At 45.8% G+C, this 15,052-nt stretch overlaps 3 protein-coding genes across 7 annotated transcripts; 2 read left to right on the forward strand and 1 right to left on the reverse strand.

Annotated features, from left to right (window-relative positions):
• Positions 1-218: 218 nt before the first annotated feature.
• LOC131137697 (calsequestrin-2-like) lies at positions 219-4,167 on the reverse strand. Its single transcript, XM_058085936.2, has 11 exons — positions 3,469-4,167; positions 3,257-3,341; positions 3,083-3,183; positions 1,945-2,053; positions 1,751-1,824; positions 1,475-1,605; positions 1,360-1,405; positions 1,232-1,286; positions 1,063-1,163; positions 748-822; positions 219-665 (listed from the first exon to the last, which is right to left on the reverse strand). The coding sequence occupies exons 1-11, from the start codon at positions 3,709-3,711 to the stop codon at positions 465-467; spliced, it is 1,221 nt and encodes a 406-aa protein (XP_057941919.2). The 5' UTR covers positions 3,712-4,167; the 3' UTR covers positions 219-464.
• Positions 2,652-8,834, forward strand: poglut1 (protein O-glucosyltransferase 1). Of its 5 annotated transcripts, XM_058085943.2 has the most exons (13): positions 2,652-2,708; positions 3,092-3,517; positions 3,601-3,730; positions 4,980-5,064; positions 5,354-5,497; positions 5,583-5,718; positions 6,382-6,503; positions 6,580-6,639; positions 7,569-7,668; positions 7,758-7,816; positions 7,934-8,101; positions 8,177-8,233; positions 8,296-8,834. In XM_058085943.2, the coding sequence occupies exons 5-13, from the start codon at positions 5,406-5,408 to the stop codon at positions 8,450-8,452; spliced, it is 951 nt and encodes a 316-aa protein (XP_057941926.2). In that variant the 5' UTR covers positions 2,652-2,708; positions 3,092-3,517; positions 3,601-3,730; positions 4,980-5,064; positions 5,354-5,405; the 3' UTR covers positions 8,453-8,834. The 5 variants fall into 5 exon arrangements, with proteins under 5 accessions (XP_057941926.2, XP_057941924.2, XP_057941925.2 ...); XM_058085941.2 differs by having other exon boundaries at positions 3,092-3,730; XM_058085942.2 differs by lacking the exon at positions 2,652-2,708 and having other exon boundaries at positions 2,973-3,730.
• Positions 8,835-9,096: 262 nt separating this feature from the next.
• Positions 9,097-13,784, forward strand: timmdc1 (translocase of inner mitochondrial membrane domain containing 1). The gene is made up of 8 exons (XM_058085962.2): positions 9,097-9,262; positions 10,165-10,454; positions 10,522-10,687; positions 10,819-10,907; positions 11,634-11,701; positions 11,773-11,851; positions 13,345-13,455; positions 13,524-13,784. Exons 2-8 carry the CDS (start codon positions 10,183-10,185, stop codon positions 13,669-13,671), a joined length of 933 nt encoding a protein of 310 aa, XP_057941945.2. The 5' UTR covers positions 9,097-9,262; positions 10,165-10,182; the 3' UTR covers positions 13,672-13,784.
• Positions 13,785-15,052: the final 1,268 nt, after the last annotated feature.

The raw sequence follows: 15,052 nt of genomic DNA on the forward strand, positions 1-15,052 counted from the left end.
ATGTTTTTTATTTTAAACACGATTGCATTTTGCCGCGGTGGTGCTTTATCTCCAAGCGTTGCTGACTTCCGCCTTTTCTTCTTCGACGGTGGTTCTACGGCATCTATCAGTCATGGCGTCACACTGCTGCCATCTTGGGGCGGTATCGAAGACTACTACAGAAGTCAGACGCTATATTAAGATTGATTGTATAAGAATGGTGTTTAGTGAGATTATAATGAACATTGCGCCATATTTTAGCACTTTTATGCTCTGTTATGCGTCAACATGTGAGCTCCTTACTTTTACCACAAACCAATGACAGAAGAAAGAAAGTATGTATAGTGAACATACTGTACAGGCTTCTTACACAAGGCTAGTACACTCCTTCACTAATTATAATAATAACAATGATGATGCAGTAGCTTTTCTGTATGAATGATGCATAAGTAAAGGGACGATAATAATAATAGTCCAATAAAGGTCTAGTAGTCATCATCATCATCATCATCATCATGGGTGAGGTGGTGATCATCAAGGGCAGCGTCATCATCATCATCATCGTCGTCGTCGTCGTCGTCCTCGGTGTTGACCCTGCCCGACAGGACATCCTCGATCCAGTCCTCCAGCTCCTCGGCAGTGGGCAGGTCCTCGTCGTCAGACATGTCCAACCAGACGCTGTCCGCCTGTGTGGGGGGTCGGGGGGGTGGAAAGGACACCAACCAGTATGAATGTGATGCAGACGGCGGCATGCGTATGCTGACTTACGTCTGTCACGTTGACCACGCCGATCTGAGGGCGGAACAAGTCCAGCTTGAAGGTTTTCTCCCAGTACGTGGTCAGCTGTAAAACACCACACAACCTTTCTCACCTCCCATCCTCTACCTCGGCTACTTCCTGTTTAGCTTCATCACACTTATAGTATATACTCTTTATCGAATAAAGTCATCATATTATGGGAATACCAATGACTTTATTTCCAGAAGCAAGTGAGGTAAGGTGCTGCTGTTGGTGGGGGCTGGGGGTGCCTAGTATGTACCTTATGATAAGAAATAGATAGAATATGAAGTGAATGAATCCCACCAGAGGGAAGTCGTCGGGATCAATCCAGATGATACTGAGATCCGGGTTGTTGGTGTTGTCTCTGGCTACGTCCTTTAAGATTTCCAGGAACTCGTAGCCATCTGGGAGGGGGGGGGGCGTCAAGATGTAAGAGTAGCTGGACGTGAAGGAGAGAACAGATTTGTCAGACCTGGGTCCTCCTCTTCGGCAAAGGCAACAATGTGTATTCCGTCCATGTGGTCCTCCTGTAGAAGAAGAAGAAGAAGAGGAGTGAGCGAGTGATGGAGCAACATGCCAGCACACCGCTCCGCCACGTACCCACGTCTCAAACATGTTCTCCGCCCGCAGCTTCCTCAGAGTGGCCCTGCGAGACAAACAGCCAGAGTTGCAACAGGGCGGAATGGAAGAACGTGGGGAATGAAGAGCATCCAACCTCCTGTGTTGCTTGACAAAATCCACGATGTCCATCTCGGACAGAGCTCTGCCGGGCAAGACGGCCGCCTCCTCCATGAAGGGCTCGAAGAAATGGACCTGGTTCATCTTCAGGGAGAGATGTTTGGCCACCTGACGCCCAGCCCAAGGTCAAGAGAGAGGAAGTATCATAGATTTATGGATTTATCATCCCCTTATACAAACACACCATCAAAAATGACACATTTGTTTCTCATATTAGGACTGTTTTTGTACGCTAAAAAACTTGAGCACTTACGGATTTATCAAATATAGCAAAGAACTTGATGTAAGGTTGGAAACGTTCCGACGCCTCCTGGAAGGCTTTGTAGTCTGAAAAAGAAGAAGAAGAAGGAGCAGGAGTGAGGTGAATCTCATTGGGTTTGCCCTGATTGCTGCTGAACTAGATGCTATTTCTATTTCCATGCTCTCCTGAGACAGTCAAGCACTAACATAAATCCTCTCCTTTGAAGTAGCCAATCAGGCGGATGTCTTCCTCCATCCTCTCGAAGGCCCGCAGCTCCATGGCGTTGTTGATCACTTCCACTGGCTCCTCCAGAACCTGCAAGCCAGCCAGGACCGGCAAGGTCAAGCCAAAACATCAATACATTTCATAAAAACTAGCCATTGCTTTTAAGTTGTTTCTTTAAATATTTTATTCCAAAATAAGTCATGAGACCATTTGTCCCACTTTTTTTCACCGTCCTTAAACGCACCTTCATCAGTTCTCTCTGCCTGATGTGGTATATATTTGTGGTACACAACCTATTTGACAAGTCTACCTGTGTTTATATTGTGCTATTCATTTCATCTAGTTTTACACCATTATCGCTATATTGTACCTCTGTTTTATTGCTGTGTTGACGACTAGTTTTTATTGTTTTTGTGTGTGTTGACGACTAGTTCTGTACTGCTAATTCTAGCTAACGCTCCCGCTCAATGACAAGACCCAGCATAGCGGTCCTCGGCTATGCCTGCTGTTAACCAACGGCTCGTATGCAGATTTTACCTCGCAGGTTCAAGCAAAAAAAATAAAAAATATGTCTAAATTAATGTGAGTTTTCTTAGAAAACACTAATTAATTGTGAGACTCGTTTTCTTTAATACGACTGCGGGGATGTCAATTTAAAAATACAGGCAGTGTATTGAGTACTTACCCGGATCTCTCAAGTCAGCAGATGACGACCTGGTCCTTGATGAAACAAATCCCAGCGACGGTAGATAAAAATAACTTTGTTCTTGTTGCCAGAGCTATCGGTCAGGGCTTTTAAGCTAAATTTAACAATATCAATTTCTTCCTCCGTATCTGCTCAATGTTTGCTCCCGCTTGTATTAACATAGTGACAACTACGGCGTCTGCCGAGGGTCAAACAGGACGTAAGCACTGTAATAGCGCGTCAAAATGTCCATGAAGGCGGAATTTGGGGGAATTTCCTGTCATGTTGAGCTGTTTTTTTTTTTACTTTAAATTTTTTTTTACACCAAATGCTTCCTGATGCAAGCCTGCCATTTTGGGAGCAGCATCAGCAGTTGAATACTTTTATTCTTCCCAACAATATTCACAATCACGTTATGTTGGTGGTCCACTCACATCCAACAGGAACTCCACCAGCGTGTCTGCTGAGAGCTGTCCGTCAAACTCGATGATGCGCTGGTCCTTGAAGACGTACAGGCTGCCCACCTCCTCCAGACCTGCAAGGGCAGGGTCCAACACCATTGGCACCAACGCCATAACATCTACGTCATCTATGTGATAGCATCTCACCGAGCTTCTTGGCTACTTTGGCATCCTTCTCAGAGTCCACCATCCCGAAGCCGATGTCTTTGTCCTCCAGGACCTGAGCACTCAGCTGGATGGTGTTCACACACACACACTTTATTGCCTTAAAACTTATTTTCTCTTAATATTTTGACTTTATCCTTGTAAAATTACAGCATTTTTTTCAACTTTCTTCCTGTAAAAGAAGAAGATCTCACCTCCAGGACCAGCTCAGTCATCTGGAAGCGCTTCTGCAGGCCCTTGCTGGTGGGAAGCGGCTGGTGGTAGAAGACGCACAGCAGCTCAAAGCTCCTCAGCGCCTTCTTGTAGCTGTGCTCATTTATGTCCAGCACCCGGTCTTTGCCGTCAAAGTTGGGGAACTCCAGACCTTCCTCTGCGGCACAAAAGCAAAGCAGGTGGAGGCAGAAGGTCCAAACCAAGGACAAGGACACAGGCCGCATTGTTGCTGAAGGCGTGGAAGTATGGAATGATCTACTTTTCTCTTCGTCTGACTCGTCTGTACTCCTACTCCTGCTTGGGCTTCACCTTTCCTTTGTTTCTTTCTCTCTCCATCACTTCATGTCACATCTCACAGGAGACACTTTCCTCCTCCTCCTCCTCTTCCTTCTCCTTCCTCACACAAAAAAACTAATCTACATGACCTAGAAAGAGGTTGATGTAAAATAGTCAACAGGTTCATAGTCGCTCAATAAATATGTTTAGAAATATAGTACAAATGGTTAAAAAGCTAAAAGTAAGATATCTTCTCTGAAAAGCATCGTTTGGTGACCGTAAGAGTGAGCGATCCTCTCGCTATTAGATAATCTTTGATCTTTACCAGGTTAGCAGGCTGTCTACCAGCATATGGTCCGTGAACTAATTAAAAACCAACTTTTTTGTTTCTATTAATATTTTAATTATAAATATTTTAACATAAACTACTAAAATTATATTTTTTTCCTCTTAATATTTATTATATTTATAAATTACACAAAATCAAATTTCATGTTATGCACCTTTGAGGCAATTATTCCACCATTACGGTACTGTACTGAACGGTTGTGGTGCGCATTACCGTAATGACTACACTCAGACATAAGTAGCCGATCCCTGATCAGCAACAAGTGTCTTCATTGTAGAGATGGGAGAACTCGGTTGTTTTTTTTTTAATTGACTGAATTGATAGAAGTCTTATGAGTCACCCACTGAAGTGAATCTTCTGCTAAGTAGACGGAGACGAGTAGCCGTGAGTCTCTACACAGTTTAAAAAAAACTCGCGAGTTTGAACGACTCGTTCATGACTCTCACGTCTTCCTCTGTGTGCCGAGATAGTCAAAGCTTGACGATTGAGGACAAATGGAGCGTTCTTGCGTGTGGACTTTTCTGTTTGTGTTGCAAGTGTTTGTTTTGTGTTCGCCCTGTGAAGCAGGTATTTGTGTTTCGATGGATATTCTTAAAACGATACCGAACGCGATCGTCTCGGCTATATTTTGCTAACACACTGTGCTCTTTTCATTCATTAGCCGGCAAGCTAGCTCCGACTTGAACAATATAAAGTAACACAACGCGCCGATTCACGTTTAAATGTTTGCACTAGCGATTTCACAAGCAATTTCCTTTCTTATAAGTGGTTTAGCTACATGATTATTATTTGCGTCGTTACGTGAAGTAATAGCAACAGTTACACGACATGTGGGGGGATTTAACTCTTAAGTTTTTGTTTCTCCAGGACAACAGGAAGTGAAGGACAGGATCTCAGAGGCGGTTAAAGTATATCGTCAGTGCAACTCTGCCAACTGTAGCTGCCACCTTAGGTAAATGTCCTCATCAGCACTAATAATTATATGAACATATCGATCACTGTATTGTTGTATTTGCTCAGAGTGATACACACAAATGAACACTATACTTTTCTTGGACAATACCTTGTAAAATTACAGCACTTTCTTTTCAATTTCTGCTGGTTATTATTTTATATTTTTGCAACTATATCTTCTCTATGCTACTAAACATTATTTTTCCTCGTCATCTTAAAAGTGACATGTACTGCAGATGAACAGTACTGTATTTTTGCTGTGATTTCTATATGAATGTGTACTTTAGGGTCCTAGAAGAAGACTTGGCTCCCTTTCGAGGTGGTATCTCCCAGGATGTCATGACTCAGACGGTAGAAAGAGGGGTGGGCACCCACTACCAGATCATTGACCATAAGTTGTACCGGGAGCGCCAGTGCATGTTCCCTGCCAGGTCTGTTCTGCCTAGCAACGGGAACTAAGCGCAAGCCAGCAGAAGCGTTTATGGTGCCGGTCATTTCCCCTTTTGGTGTGTTCAGGTGCAGCGGGGTGGAGCACTTCCTGTTAGAGCTGATTGACAGGTTACCTGATGTGGAGATGGTGGTCAATGTCAGAGATTATCCTCAAGTGCCAAACTGGGTGCAGCCGACCCTCCCGGTTTTCTCCTTTAGTAAGGTTAGTGTGTGCGCTACTTTGACTATTTAGTTCTACTTGTTTTTGGTCAACTTCCTGTACTGTTCTGCTTGTTTTTGGTCAACTTCCTGTAATGTTCTGCTTGTTTTTGGTCAAATTCCTGTAATGTTCTGCTTGTTTTTGGTCAACTTCCTGTAATGTTCCGCTTGTTTTTGGTCAACTTCCTGTAATGTTCCGCTTGTTTTTGGTCAACTTCCTGTAATGTTCTGCTTGTTTTTGGTCAACTTCCTGTCACGTTCTACTTGTTTTGGTCAACTTCCTGTCACTTCTGCTTGTTTTTGGTCAACTTCCTGTCACTTCTGCTTGTTTTTGGTCAACTTCCTGTCACTTCTGCTTGTTTTTGGTCAACTTCCTGTACCGTTCTGCTTGTTTTTGGTCAACTTCCTGTAACGTTCTGCTTGTTTTTGGTCAACTTCCTGTACCGTTTTGCTTGTTTTTGGTCAACTTCCTGTACCGTTTTGCTTGTTTTTGGTCAACTTCCTGTCACGTTGTGCTTGTTTTTGGTCAACTTCCTGTCACGTTCTGCTTGTTTTTGGTCAACTTCCTGTCACGTTCTGCTTGTTTTTGGTCAACTTCCTGTGATGTGCTGCTTACACTGCACACTAATACGTTGTGGTGTGTGCGTGTGTGTGTTTGTGTGAGAAGACATCAGACTACCAGGACATCATGTACCCAGCATGGACCTTCTGGGAGGGTGGTCCTGCTGTGTGGCCCATATATCCTACAGGACTAGGAAGATGGGACCTTATGAGGGACGATCTTAAAAAGTAAGGCCTAAACAGGGTGCAAAGATATCATCACAATATCATGATATCGTCGTGATGCATAAAGTGTATATTTTAGATCTGCTGCTCGGTGGCCGTGGAAGAACAAAGAGTCCAAAGGGTTCTTCAGAGGATCCAGGTTAGTGCTTATGTGCATCACAACTAAACTTCTTAGCTTCCTGCTAGCCTGGCGAGCATCCTGATAACCTGGTGAACATCTGGCGCGCCTGGCTAATTTCCTGCTAGTTTGAGCAACTTCCTGCTAACCTGGCTAGCTTCCATCTATCATGGCAAACGTCCGACTAGCCTGGCTAGCTTCCTGCTAACCTGGCTAACCTCTTGCTAGCCTGGCGAGCATCCTTATACCCTGGCGAATGTCTGGCTTTCCTGACTAATTTCCTGCTAGTTTGCGCAACTTCCTGCTAGCCGGGCTAGCTTCCTGCTAACCTGGCGAACATCTGGCGCTCCTGGCTAATTTCCTGCTAGTTTGACCAACTTCCTGCTAGCCGCGCTAGCTTCCTGCTAACCTGGCTAGCGTCCATCTATTTTGGCAAACGTCCGACTAGCCTGGCTAGCTTCCTGCTAACCTGGCTAACCTCTTCCTGCTAGCCGCGCTAGCTTCCTGCTAACCTGGCTAGCGTCCATCCATTTTGGCAAACGTCCGACTAGCCTGGCTAGCTTCCTGCTAACCTGGCTAACCTCTTGCTAGCCTGGCCAGCATCCTGAACATCTGGCGCTCCTGGCTAATTTCCTGCTAGTTTGAACAACTTCCTGCTAGCCGGGCTAGCTTCCTGCTAACCTGGCTAACCTCTTGCTAGCATGGCGAGCATCCTGACAACCTGACGAACATCTGGCGCTCCTGGCTAATTTCCTGCTAGTTTGACCAACTTCCTGTTAGCCTGGCTAGCCTCCTGGCTGTTTGGCTAACATCCTTGCAGATAAAAAAATATATCGATACATCGCCCAGCCCTAGTTTAAGCCTAAGCATTATTATTTAGAATCATAGAGGTGTTTCTTATCCTCCGTAGAGCATTGTGGCGACCTCATCCTCCCCTTTTTTCCTGGTAGGACCAGTTCAGAGCGTGACCCTCTGGTCGTCCTGTCTAGGGAGATGCCAGATCTGGTTGATGCAGAATACACAAAGAACCAGGCCTGGAAGTCAGACAAGGTCAGAGGTCTTGCTTCTTTCCGTGTGTCCAAACCTTCATTTGCACGCCACCCTGACCAGGATCTTCTTTTCCTTCATGATGATTGTAGGACACACTCGGGAGAGCACCGGCCAAAGAAATCCCACTGGTGGACCACTGCAAGTACAAGTACGCTTTAGCTCACACATTCCAGCTCATCTCATGCTAATGTTAGAATGCTAACATGCTAACACAATAACAGAAACAACAACCCAACGAGCATCAAATGTTTTCTTTCCTTTGAAGATATTTATTTAACTTCCGAGGCGTGGCGGCCAGTTTTCGCTTCAAGCATCTGTTCCTGTGCGGCTCCTTGGTGTTTCATGTGGGCGACCAATGGCAAGAGTTCTTCTACCCTCAGCTCAAGCCCTGGGTCCACTACGTCCCCGTCAAGCAGGACCTCTCCGACGTCAGGTGACTCTGCCGGTTCAATCATGCGGTACTTCCACCCTCACGCCGTGACTCTGCCAAGTTTAAATGTGTTTCCAGAGAACTCTTAGAGTTCGTGCAGGAGAACGACGCCATTGCAGAAGAGATCGCCATCAGGTAATGTTTCCCCGGGCGACGCGTGGAGTCTCTCACGGCCGACATCTTCCTTCTCTCCACAGAGGCGCCCGCTTCGTCTGGGAGCACCTGCAGATGCGAGACGTCTCCTGCTACTGGGAGACGCTCCTCACCCGCTTCGGCCGCCTGCTGGCCTACCGCCCCAAAAGACGCCCACACTACTCGCACATCCTGCCCCCGCCCACCAGGACTGAGCTGTGATGGCTGCGTGCCCTGCCTTGGACCCTACCTTCATCATTTGGACTATCTCGTCTTCATCATATCCTATCATTCTCATAGAATACAGCTTTTATTACTACACATGCTTTTTTTCTTCCATTTGTAGTTTTTTCATCTTTCAGCTACTTTGACTTTATTCCACAAACACAACTTTATTCCCCTAATACGAGGAGTTTATTCCCCTAATACGAGGACTTTATTCCCCTAATACGAGGAATTGTTTTTCAATTGTTCAATTCAATGGTTTGTTTTTCAAATTATATTTTTGTAATAATAGAATGTAATTTTCTGAATATTCCAACATGATTTCGTCGTTTCTATAGTAGTAAAATATTATGTATTTTTCTCATAATATGCCAAATTTATTCTCCTAAAATCGTGACACTTTAGTTGGAATAGGGTGTTTTTTTCTCTTGATATTTCGACTTTATTCTGATGAAATGACAGTATTTATTTATTTAGTATTTTTATTTATTCTGTGTTTTTTTTATTTCCCAAGTGTTCCAACTGTCAGGTAATATTATGACTTTTTTTACAGATGAAACTAGTAGTTGTGTATTGCTTGGACAGCACTTGAACGCAGCACTGTACTGTCATGGAGTTGGTCATCCACCACACGAGGGCGCTGTGGTCCGTGTCGCTGTATGGACAAGTTGAGAGGTCGACAAGCAAGGACAACGATGACTCCTTCATTCCACATTCGAGTACCGGCATTAAACGACACTAATTATTAACATCTGTCGTTGATGGGCTTTTCCCCAAGTGACTGGAATTCGGACCTGCACCTCCATGGTAAGTACAACTGTTGGACTGTTAGACGAAGAAGTAGCTTCCGGTGGCTAACGCTAACGTGAGCACGACAAACCTTCCTGGTTTAAATGAAAAGAATATCACTGGAAGCACTGCATCCAAATACATTTAATACGTAATGTTCGAGTCACGCCAATGTAATATAGACACGACATTTTAGTCAGAAGATGCAGTTAAAGGACTCACTTACCACGCTAGCTAGTCGGACACGATCGGCATCCCGACATTTAAAGAGCGAACAACTGAGTTGGAATCCGTGTTCATGTTATTTATGTTTATGTTCATGTTATAATTCATGTTAGCATTGCTGCCTATTGTGTATCGTTTTATTAACGCATGTTATTAATGCCTGTCTGGCATTATAAACATGCACGTGAGGTGAATCGTTCACCATAGTGATTGTGACGTCACGAGCCAGTCCCTTCCACAGTTATCCGGGTAGAAAACTGACCCACAAACCACGAAAGTTCCGCGTCAAAAAAAAAAGAAAACAGGTGGCTCCGAATCTTTAGAAAATCATTAAAATGGTTGTGCCAAATGTAAAAATGAATTTTAAGGAAAAAGTTGGTACCTGAGCTAAAAAATAAAATAAAAAAAGGTAGCAGCAAATCTTAAAAGAATGAAAATATTCTGAAGTTATCTCAGGAAGCATTGGAAACAAAAAAGGATGGTAGCCGAAGTGTAAAAGTGAAGAAGAGAATAAGGACGGTGCAGTAAGGATAGACTTAGGAAAGGCCACCACCTGACAGCTGCTAATGTATTCGGACAAGCTGAGCGCCAGGCAGGCTTTCTTGTGCCTGAGGGCTGTTTGTTTGGAGGGGCGGGGGGGGGCAGGGGCTGCGGCGGCCAGCTGTTAAGTCTGTGTGTGTGTGTGTTTGCCGCAGCCTGATGCCAGCTGAAGCATGATGCATCCGGATCAGACCGCGACAAGTTTCACCCTTTGGAGACGACTGGCAGATTGTGGCCCCCGGGGCCCGATCTGGACTTCCAGGCCTCCTGGCCTCGGCTCCCTGCTCCCCAGGGTCCATGCGGCTGATGTGGCTTCTGGCCAGCCTGCACCCTCCTGTCCCTCCTCCTCCTCCTCCTCCTGTGCTGCTCCCGTGCACGCCCTCGCGGCCGACACCGTGCCAAACGACAGCGGCTGGGACCGTGTGAAGGATCTGTTTCAGAGAGAGTCGGTAGCGTCCCCCTTTGCATCACGATGATGTACTTCCTTGACTCTGAAAACTTTCTTCCATCAGTGCTAGCCGCGGCTACTCGGACGAGGTCACCAATGTGCTAAAAAGCGCATTTGTTGCCGCCATCGCGGGCTTCATCTATGGAGGCCTGCCGGCGGCTCGCCACGCCAAGCAGAGGTACATCCAAATGAGCCAGGCGGAACTCTACACTAGCCGTGTAGAAGCCGTGGTAAGCTAACCCTCCAAGTGATGGTGATGATGGCTAGCTTTGCAGTTGGTCACCGAAAAGTCTGTGTGGAAAAACATCAACAGAAGTGCAGACGGATGATTATTGCTTTTGTTCCTTGCCTGTCCAAACAGCGTTCCGCACACAACGCGGCTGTCCGCGGCTTTGTCCGGTATGGAAGCCGATGGAGCTGGAGAGTGGCTGCATTTGTCACCCTGTTCAAGTAAGCTCTCACGTACCGTATCTTGTCTACCACTAATTCTTGACACCAGTGGATCACCACCCACTGCACACATGAAAAAAAACTGTTTATCACCTTCTAAATACACCTTTTAACATCATTGGAGCCCTCTATACATGACATAACACCCCTATAGTCACCTTTACACTCCTATTTGTCAATATAGTAGACATCATAAGATAAAATAAGACACATTAGGCATAATAAACCTGTTTACCACTTTCAAAATACACATTTTAACATTATTAGAGCCCTCTAGACATGACATAACACCCCTATAGTCACTTTTACATCTCTATGGCCCAATATAGTAGACATATAAGACACATTAGGCATAACAAACCTGTTTACCACTTTCAAAATACACGTTTTAACATCATTAGAGCCCTCTAGACATGACATAACACCCCTATAGTCACCTTCACTGTCCTATTACCCAATATAGTAGACATCATAAGAGAAAATAAGACATATTTGGCATAATAAAGCTGTTTACCACCTTCTAAATCCACTTAACATCATTAGAGCCCTCTAGACATGACATAACACCCCTACAGTCACCTTTATGCTGTTATTAACCAATACAGTAGACATGATAAGAGGAAATAAGACTTGTGCTGGTGTGTGTTGCTATAAATGTGTTTGGGTGCCAGGAGAGTAGAGCAGTAGGCTTCATGTGTCCGTCATGTTCCTCTGCCCCGCCTCCAGTTCCATCAGTACAGGCCTGTGTGTTTACCGGGACAAATACAGCCTGAGCAGCTTTGCTGTGGCTGGAGGTGAGTCCATGGAGTCCTCCCTGCAGCACACCCACTAAAATGACCTAGTAATGATATGTTTTACAATGCAGCGGTGACTGGAGGTCTCTTCAGGCTGACCCTGGGCGTACGAGGACTGGTGGCAGGCGGCATCATGGGAGCGGTGTTGGGGTGAGTGGCCCGTGCTCGTGGTTTATTTGCGTTAGAGAGCGAGGAGCGCTCTGGCAGACAGCCGCGTTCTTTCCAGCTGCGATACCCGACCCCGTGCTGGCTGCCAGAGGCGCTCATGTGCATGAAGTACTGCTGGGCTTTGGCTCACGGGGCAGAGGGGCACGGACGAGGCAGCAGCTGTCCCCCTCCTTCTTCCTAGCATCTCTTTTTCTCCAGTCTGCTTTGCTTTCGTCTCTCTCCCCTCCCTTACACATGTCTTTAAGATGCAGCAATAACAGTCTACTCAAAAAGCTACTATGCTAATGCTAGCATGCTAACACGTAGCATATTAGTGCTGAGTGTTGATGTACTGTGTGTGTCTCGCTATGCAAATTGCTAAAATTGCCACGACATGAATGTTAGCATGCTAGCAATGCTAACATAATAATGTTAGCATGACAACACATCGCATAATAGTGCTGAGTGTTGATGTGCTGCATGTGTTTTGCCATGTAAATGGCTAAAAATGTTACTATGCAAATGTTGGCATGCTAGCAATGCTAACATGTCAATGTTGGCATGCTAACACATAGCATAATAGTGCTGCCAGTTGATGTACTGTATGTGTCTTGCTATAAAAAATGACTAAAAATGCTAATATGCGAATGTTGGCATGCTAGCAAAGCTAACATGTCAATGTTGGCATGCTAACACATAGCATACTAGTGCCGACTGTTGATGTATGTGTCTTGCTATAAAAATGGCTAAAAATGCTACTGTGCGAATGTTGCCATGCTAGCAATGCTAACATGTCAATGCTAGCATGCTAACACATAGCGTAATAACGCTGACTGTTGATGTACTGTATGTGTCTCGCTATAAAAATGGCTAAAAATGCTACTAGGCGAATGTTGCCATGCTAGCAATGCTAACATGTCAATGTTAGCATGTTAACACATAGCATAATAGTGCTGACTGCTGATGTACTGTAAGTGTCTCACTATAAAAATAGCTAAAAATGCTACTAGGCGAATGTTGGCATGCTAGCAATGCTAACATGTCAATGTTGGCATTCTAACACATAGCATAATAGCGCTGACTGTTGATGTACTGTATGTGTCTCGCTATAAAAATGGCTCAACATTCTACTATGCGAATGTTGGCATGCTAGCAATGCTAACATGTCAATGTTGGCATGCTAGCAATGCTAACATGTCAATGTTGGCATGCTAGCAATGCTAACATGTCAATGTTGGCATGCTAGCAATGCTAACATGTCAATGTTGGCATGCTAGCAATGCTAACACATAGCATAATAACGCTGACTGTTGATGTACTGTATGTGTCTCGTTATAAAAATGGTTAAAAATGCTACTATGCAAATGTTGGCATGCTAGCAATGCTAACATGTCAATGTTTAGCGTGGCTTCTGACTCCCAGATGTCAGAGTAGGAAAGTCCATCATATGCAGGACGTGCGACGTGTATGGAAATGTGAATGGATCATCTTTGTAGGATTCCGACAGGCGCGCTGATCCTCGGCATGAACGCGCTGACGGGAGAAAGCGTGCAGGAACGGAGGTGGCGAGAGCGCCAGGAGATTCATCGACTGGGGGCTGAAGAGTGGTGAGTCGGATCACAGAAACACGACTTAGATAACCTCAGGTCTTCACCCTGTCGTCTTCCTTCCCCAGGACGGCTCGACTTCACCTGACGGACGAGCTGATCGGCGATCTAAACGCGAGCTCGGGGACGGAGAGCAAAAAGGACGCAGAAAGAATCCGGGAGCTGCTGGGCTCCAGGCAGGATGAGGATAGAGGTCAGGACTCCAGCAGCCAGTGACGGTGGTTGTCATTGGCTGCTGGCCACTGAACACTTTTGGATCTGCACAATCTCTCTGCTCCTTGCTGGGAATATCGTACATATTCCAAGCCAATAAATGTAGTATAAATATTTCTACTGTTTCTGTGTCCTCGTGTATGTGGAATTCAAAACACTATTTTCTGGACTTGAGTCTACTCCATCCGACCCTGTCTTCTGCATCTGTCTCTCTTTGGTCTCCCAACCATCTCAGTCTGGCCTCTCTGACTTTTATCTCCAAGGCCTCTAAGATGTAATGTCCCTCTGATGTACTCCTTCCTGATCCTATCCATCCTGGTCACTCCCGTTGAGAACCTCAGCATCCTCATCTCTGCCACCTCCAGTTCCCAACCATCAGTCTGGCCTCTCTCTCCAAGGCTTCTAACATGTAATGTCCCTCTGATGTACTCCTTCCTGATCCTATCCACCCTGGTCACTCCCAATGAGAACCTCAGCATCCTCATCTCTGCCACCTCCAGTTCCCAACCATCAGTCTGGCCTCTCTCTCCAAGGCCTCTAGCATGTAATGTCCCTCTGATGTACTCCTTCCTGATCCTATCCATCCTGGTCACTCCCGTTGAGAACCTCAGCATCCTCATCTCTGCCACTCCAGTTCCCAACCATCAGTCTGGCCTCTCTCTCCAAGGCTTCTAACATGTAATGTCCCTCTGATGTACTCCTTCCTGATCCTATCCATCCTGGTCACTCCCGTTGAGAACCTCAGCATCCTCATCTCTGCCACCTCGAGTTCCCAACCATCAGTCTGGCCTCTCTCTCCAAGGCTTCTAACATGTAATGTCCCTCTGATGTACTCCTTCCTGATCCTATCCATCCTGGTCACTCCCAATGAGAACCTCAGCATCCTCATCTCTGCCACCTCCAGTTCCCAACCATCAGTCTGGCCTCTCTCTCCAAGGCCTCTAACATGTAATGTCCCTCTGATGTACTCCTTCCTGATCCTATCCATCCTGGTCACTCCCGTTGAGAACCTCAGCATCCTCATCTCTGCCACTCCAGTTCCCAACCATCAGTCTGGCCTCTCTCTCCAAGGCTTCTAACATGTAATGTCCCTCTGATGTACTCCTTCCTGATCCTATCCATCCTGGTCACTCCCGTTGAGAACCTCAGCATCCTCATCTCTGCCACCTCGAGTTCCCAACCATCAGTCTGGCCTCTCTCTCCAAGGCTTCTAACATGTAATGTCCCTCTGATGTACTCCTTCCTGATCCTATCCATCCTGGTCACTCCCAATGAGAACCTCAGCATCCTCATCTCTGCCACCTCCAGTTCCCAACCATCAGTCTGGCCTCTCTCTCCAAGGCCTCTAACATGTAATGTCCCTCTGATGTACTCCTTCCTGATC

The sequence above is a fragment of the Doryrhamphus excisus genome, linkage group LG17 (assembly GCF_037039965.1).
Source record: "Doryrhamphus excisus strain RoL-2023G ecotype Guam linkage group LG17, RoL_Dexc_Guam_v1.1, whole genome shotgun sequence".
NCBI classification, from domain to species: Eukaryota; Metazoa; Chordata; class Actinopteri; order Syngnathiformes; family Syngnathidae; genus Doryrhamphus; species Doryrhamphus excisus.

Excerpts from the sequence above, each read along its gene's own strand:
- LOC131137697 (XM_058085936.2), bottom strand. The coding sequence starts at position 3,711 with ATGCGGCCTGTGTCCTTGTCCTTGGTTTGGACCTTCTGCCTCCACCTG. Across the intron at positions 3,184-3,256 it reads CAAAGTAGCCAAGAAGCTCG|GTCTGGAGGAGGTGGGCAGC; the intron begins GTGAGATGCTAT and ends CTGCCCTTGCAG. Across the intron at positions 1,406-1,474 it reads TTTGTCAAGCAACACAGGAG|GGCCACTCTGAGGAAGCTGC; the intron begins GTTGGATGCTCT and ends TTTGTCTCGCAG.
- poglut1 (XM_058085939.2), top strand. The coding sequence starts at position 4,607 with ATGGAGCGTTCTTGCGTGTGGACTTTTCTGTTTGTGTTGCAAGTGTTT. Across the intron at positions 7,669-7,757 it reads AGGCCTGGAAGTCAGACAAG|GACACACTCGGGAGAGCACC; the intron begins GTCAGAGGTCTT and ends TGATGATTGTAG. Across the intron at positions 8,102-8,176 it reads CAGGACCTCTCCGACGTCAG|AGAACTCTTAGAGTTCGTGC; the intron begins GTGACTCTGCCG and ends ATGTGTTTCCAG.
- timmdc1 (XM_058085962.2), top strand. The coding sequence starts at position 10,183 with ATGATGCATCCGGATCAGACCGCGACAAGTTTCACCCTTTGGAGACGA. Across the intron at positions 10,455-10,521 it reads AAGGATCTGTTTCAGAGAGA|TGCTAGCCGCGGCTACTCGG; the intron begins GTCGGTAGCGTC and ends TTCTTCCATCAG. Across the intron at positions 10,908-11,633 it reads GCATTTGTCACCCTGTTCAA|TTCCATCAGTACAGGCCTGT; the intron begins GTAAGCTCTCAC and ends CCCCGCCTCCAG.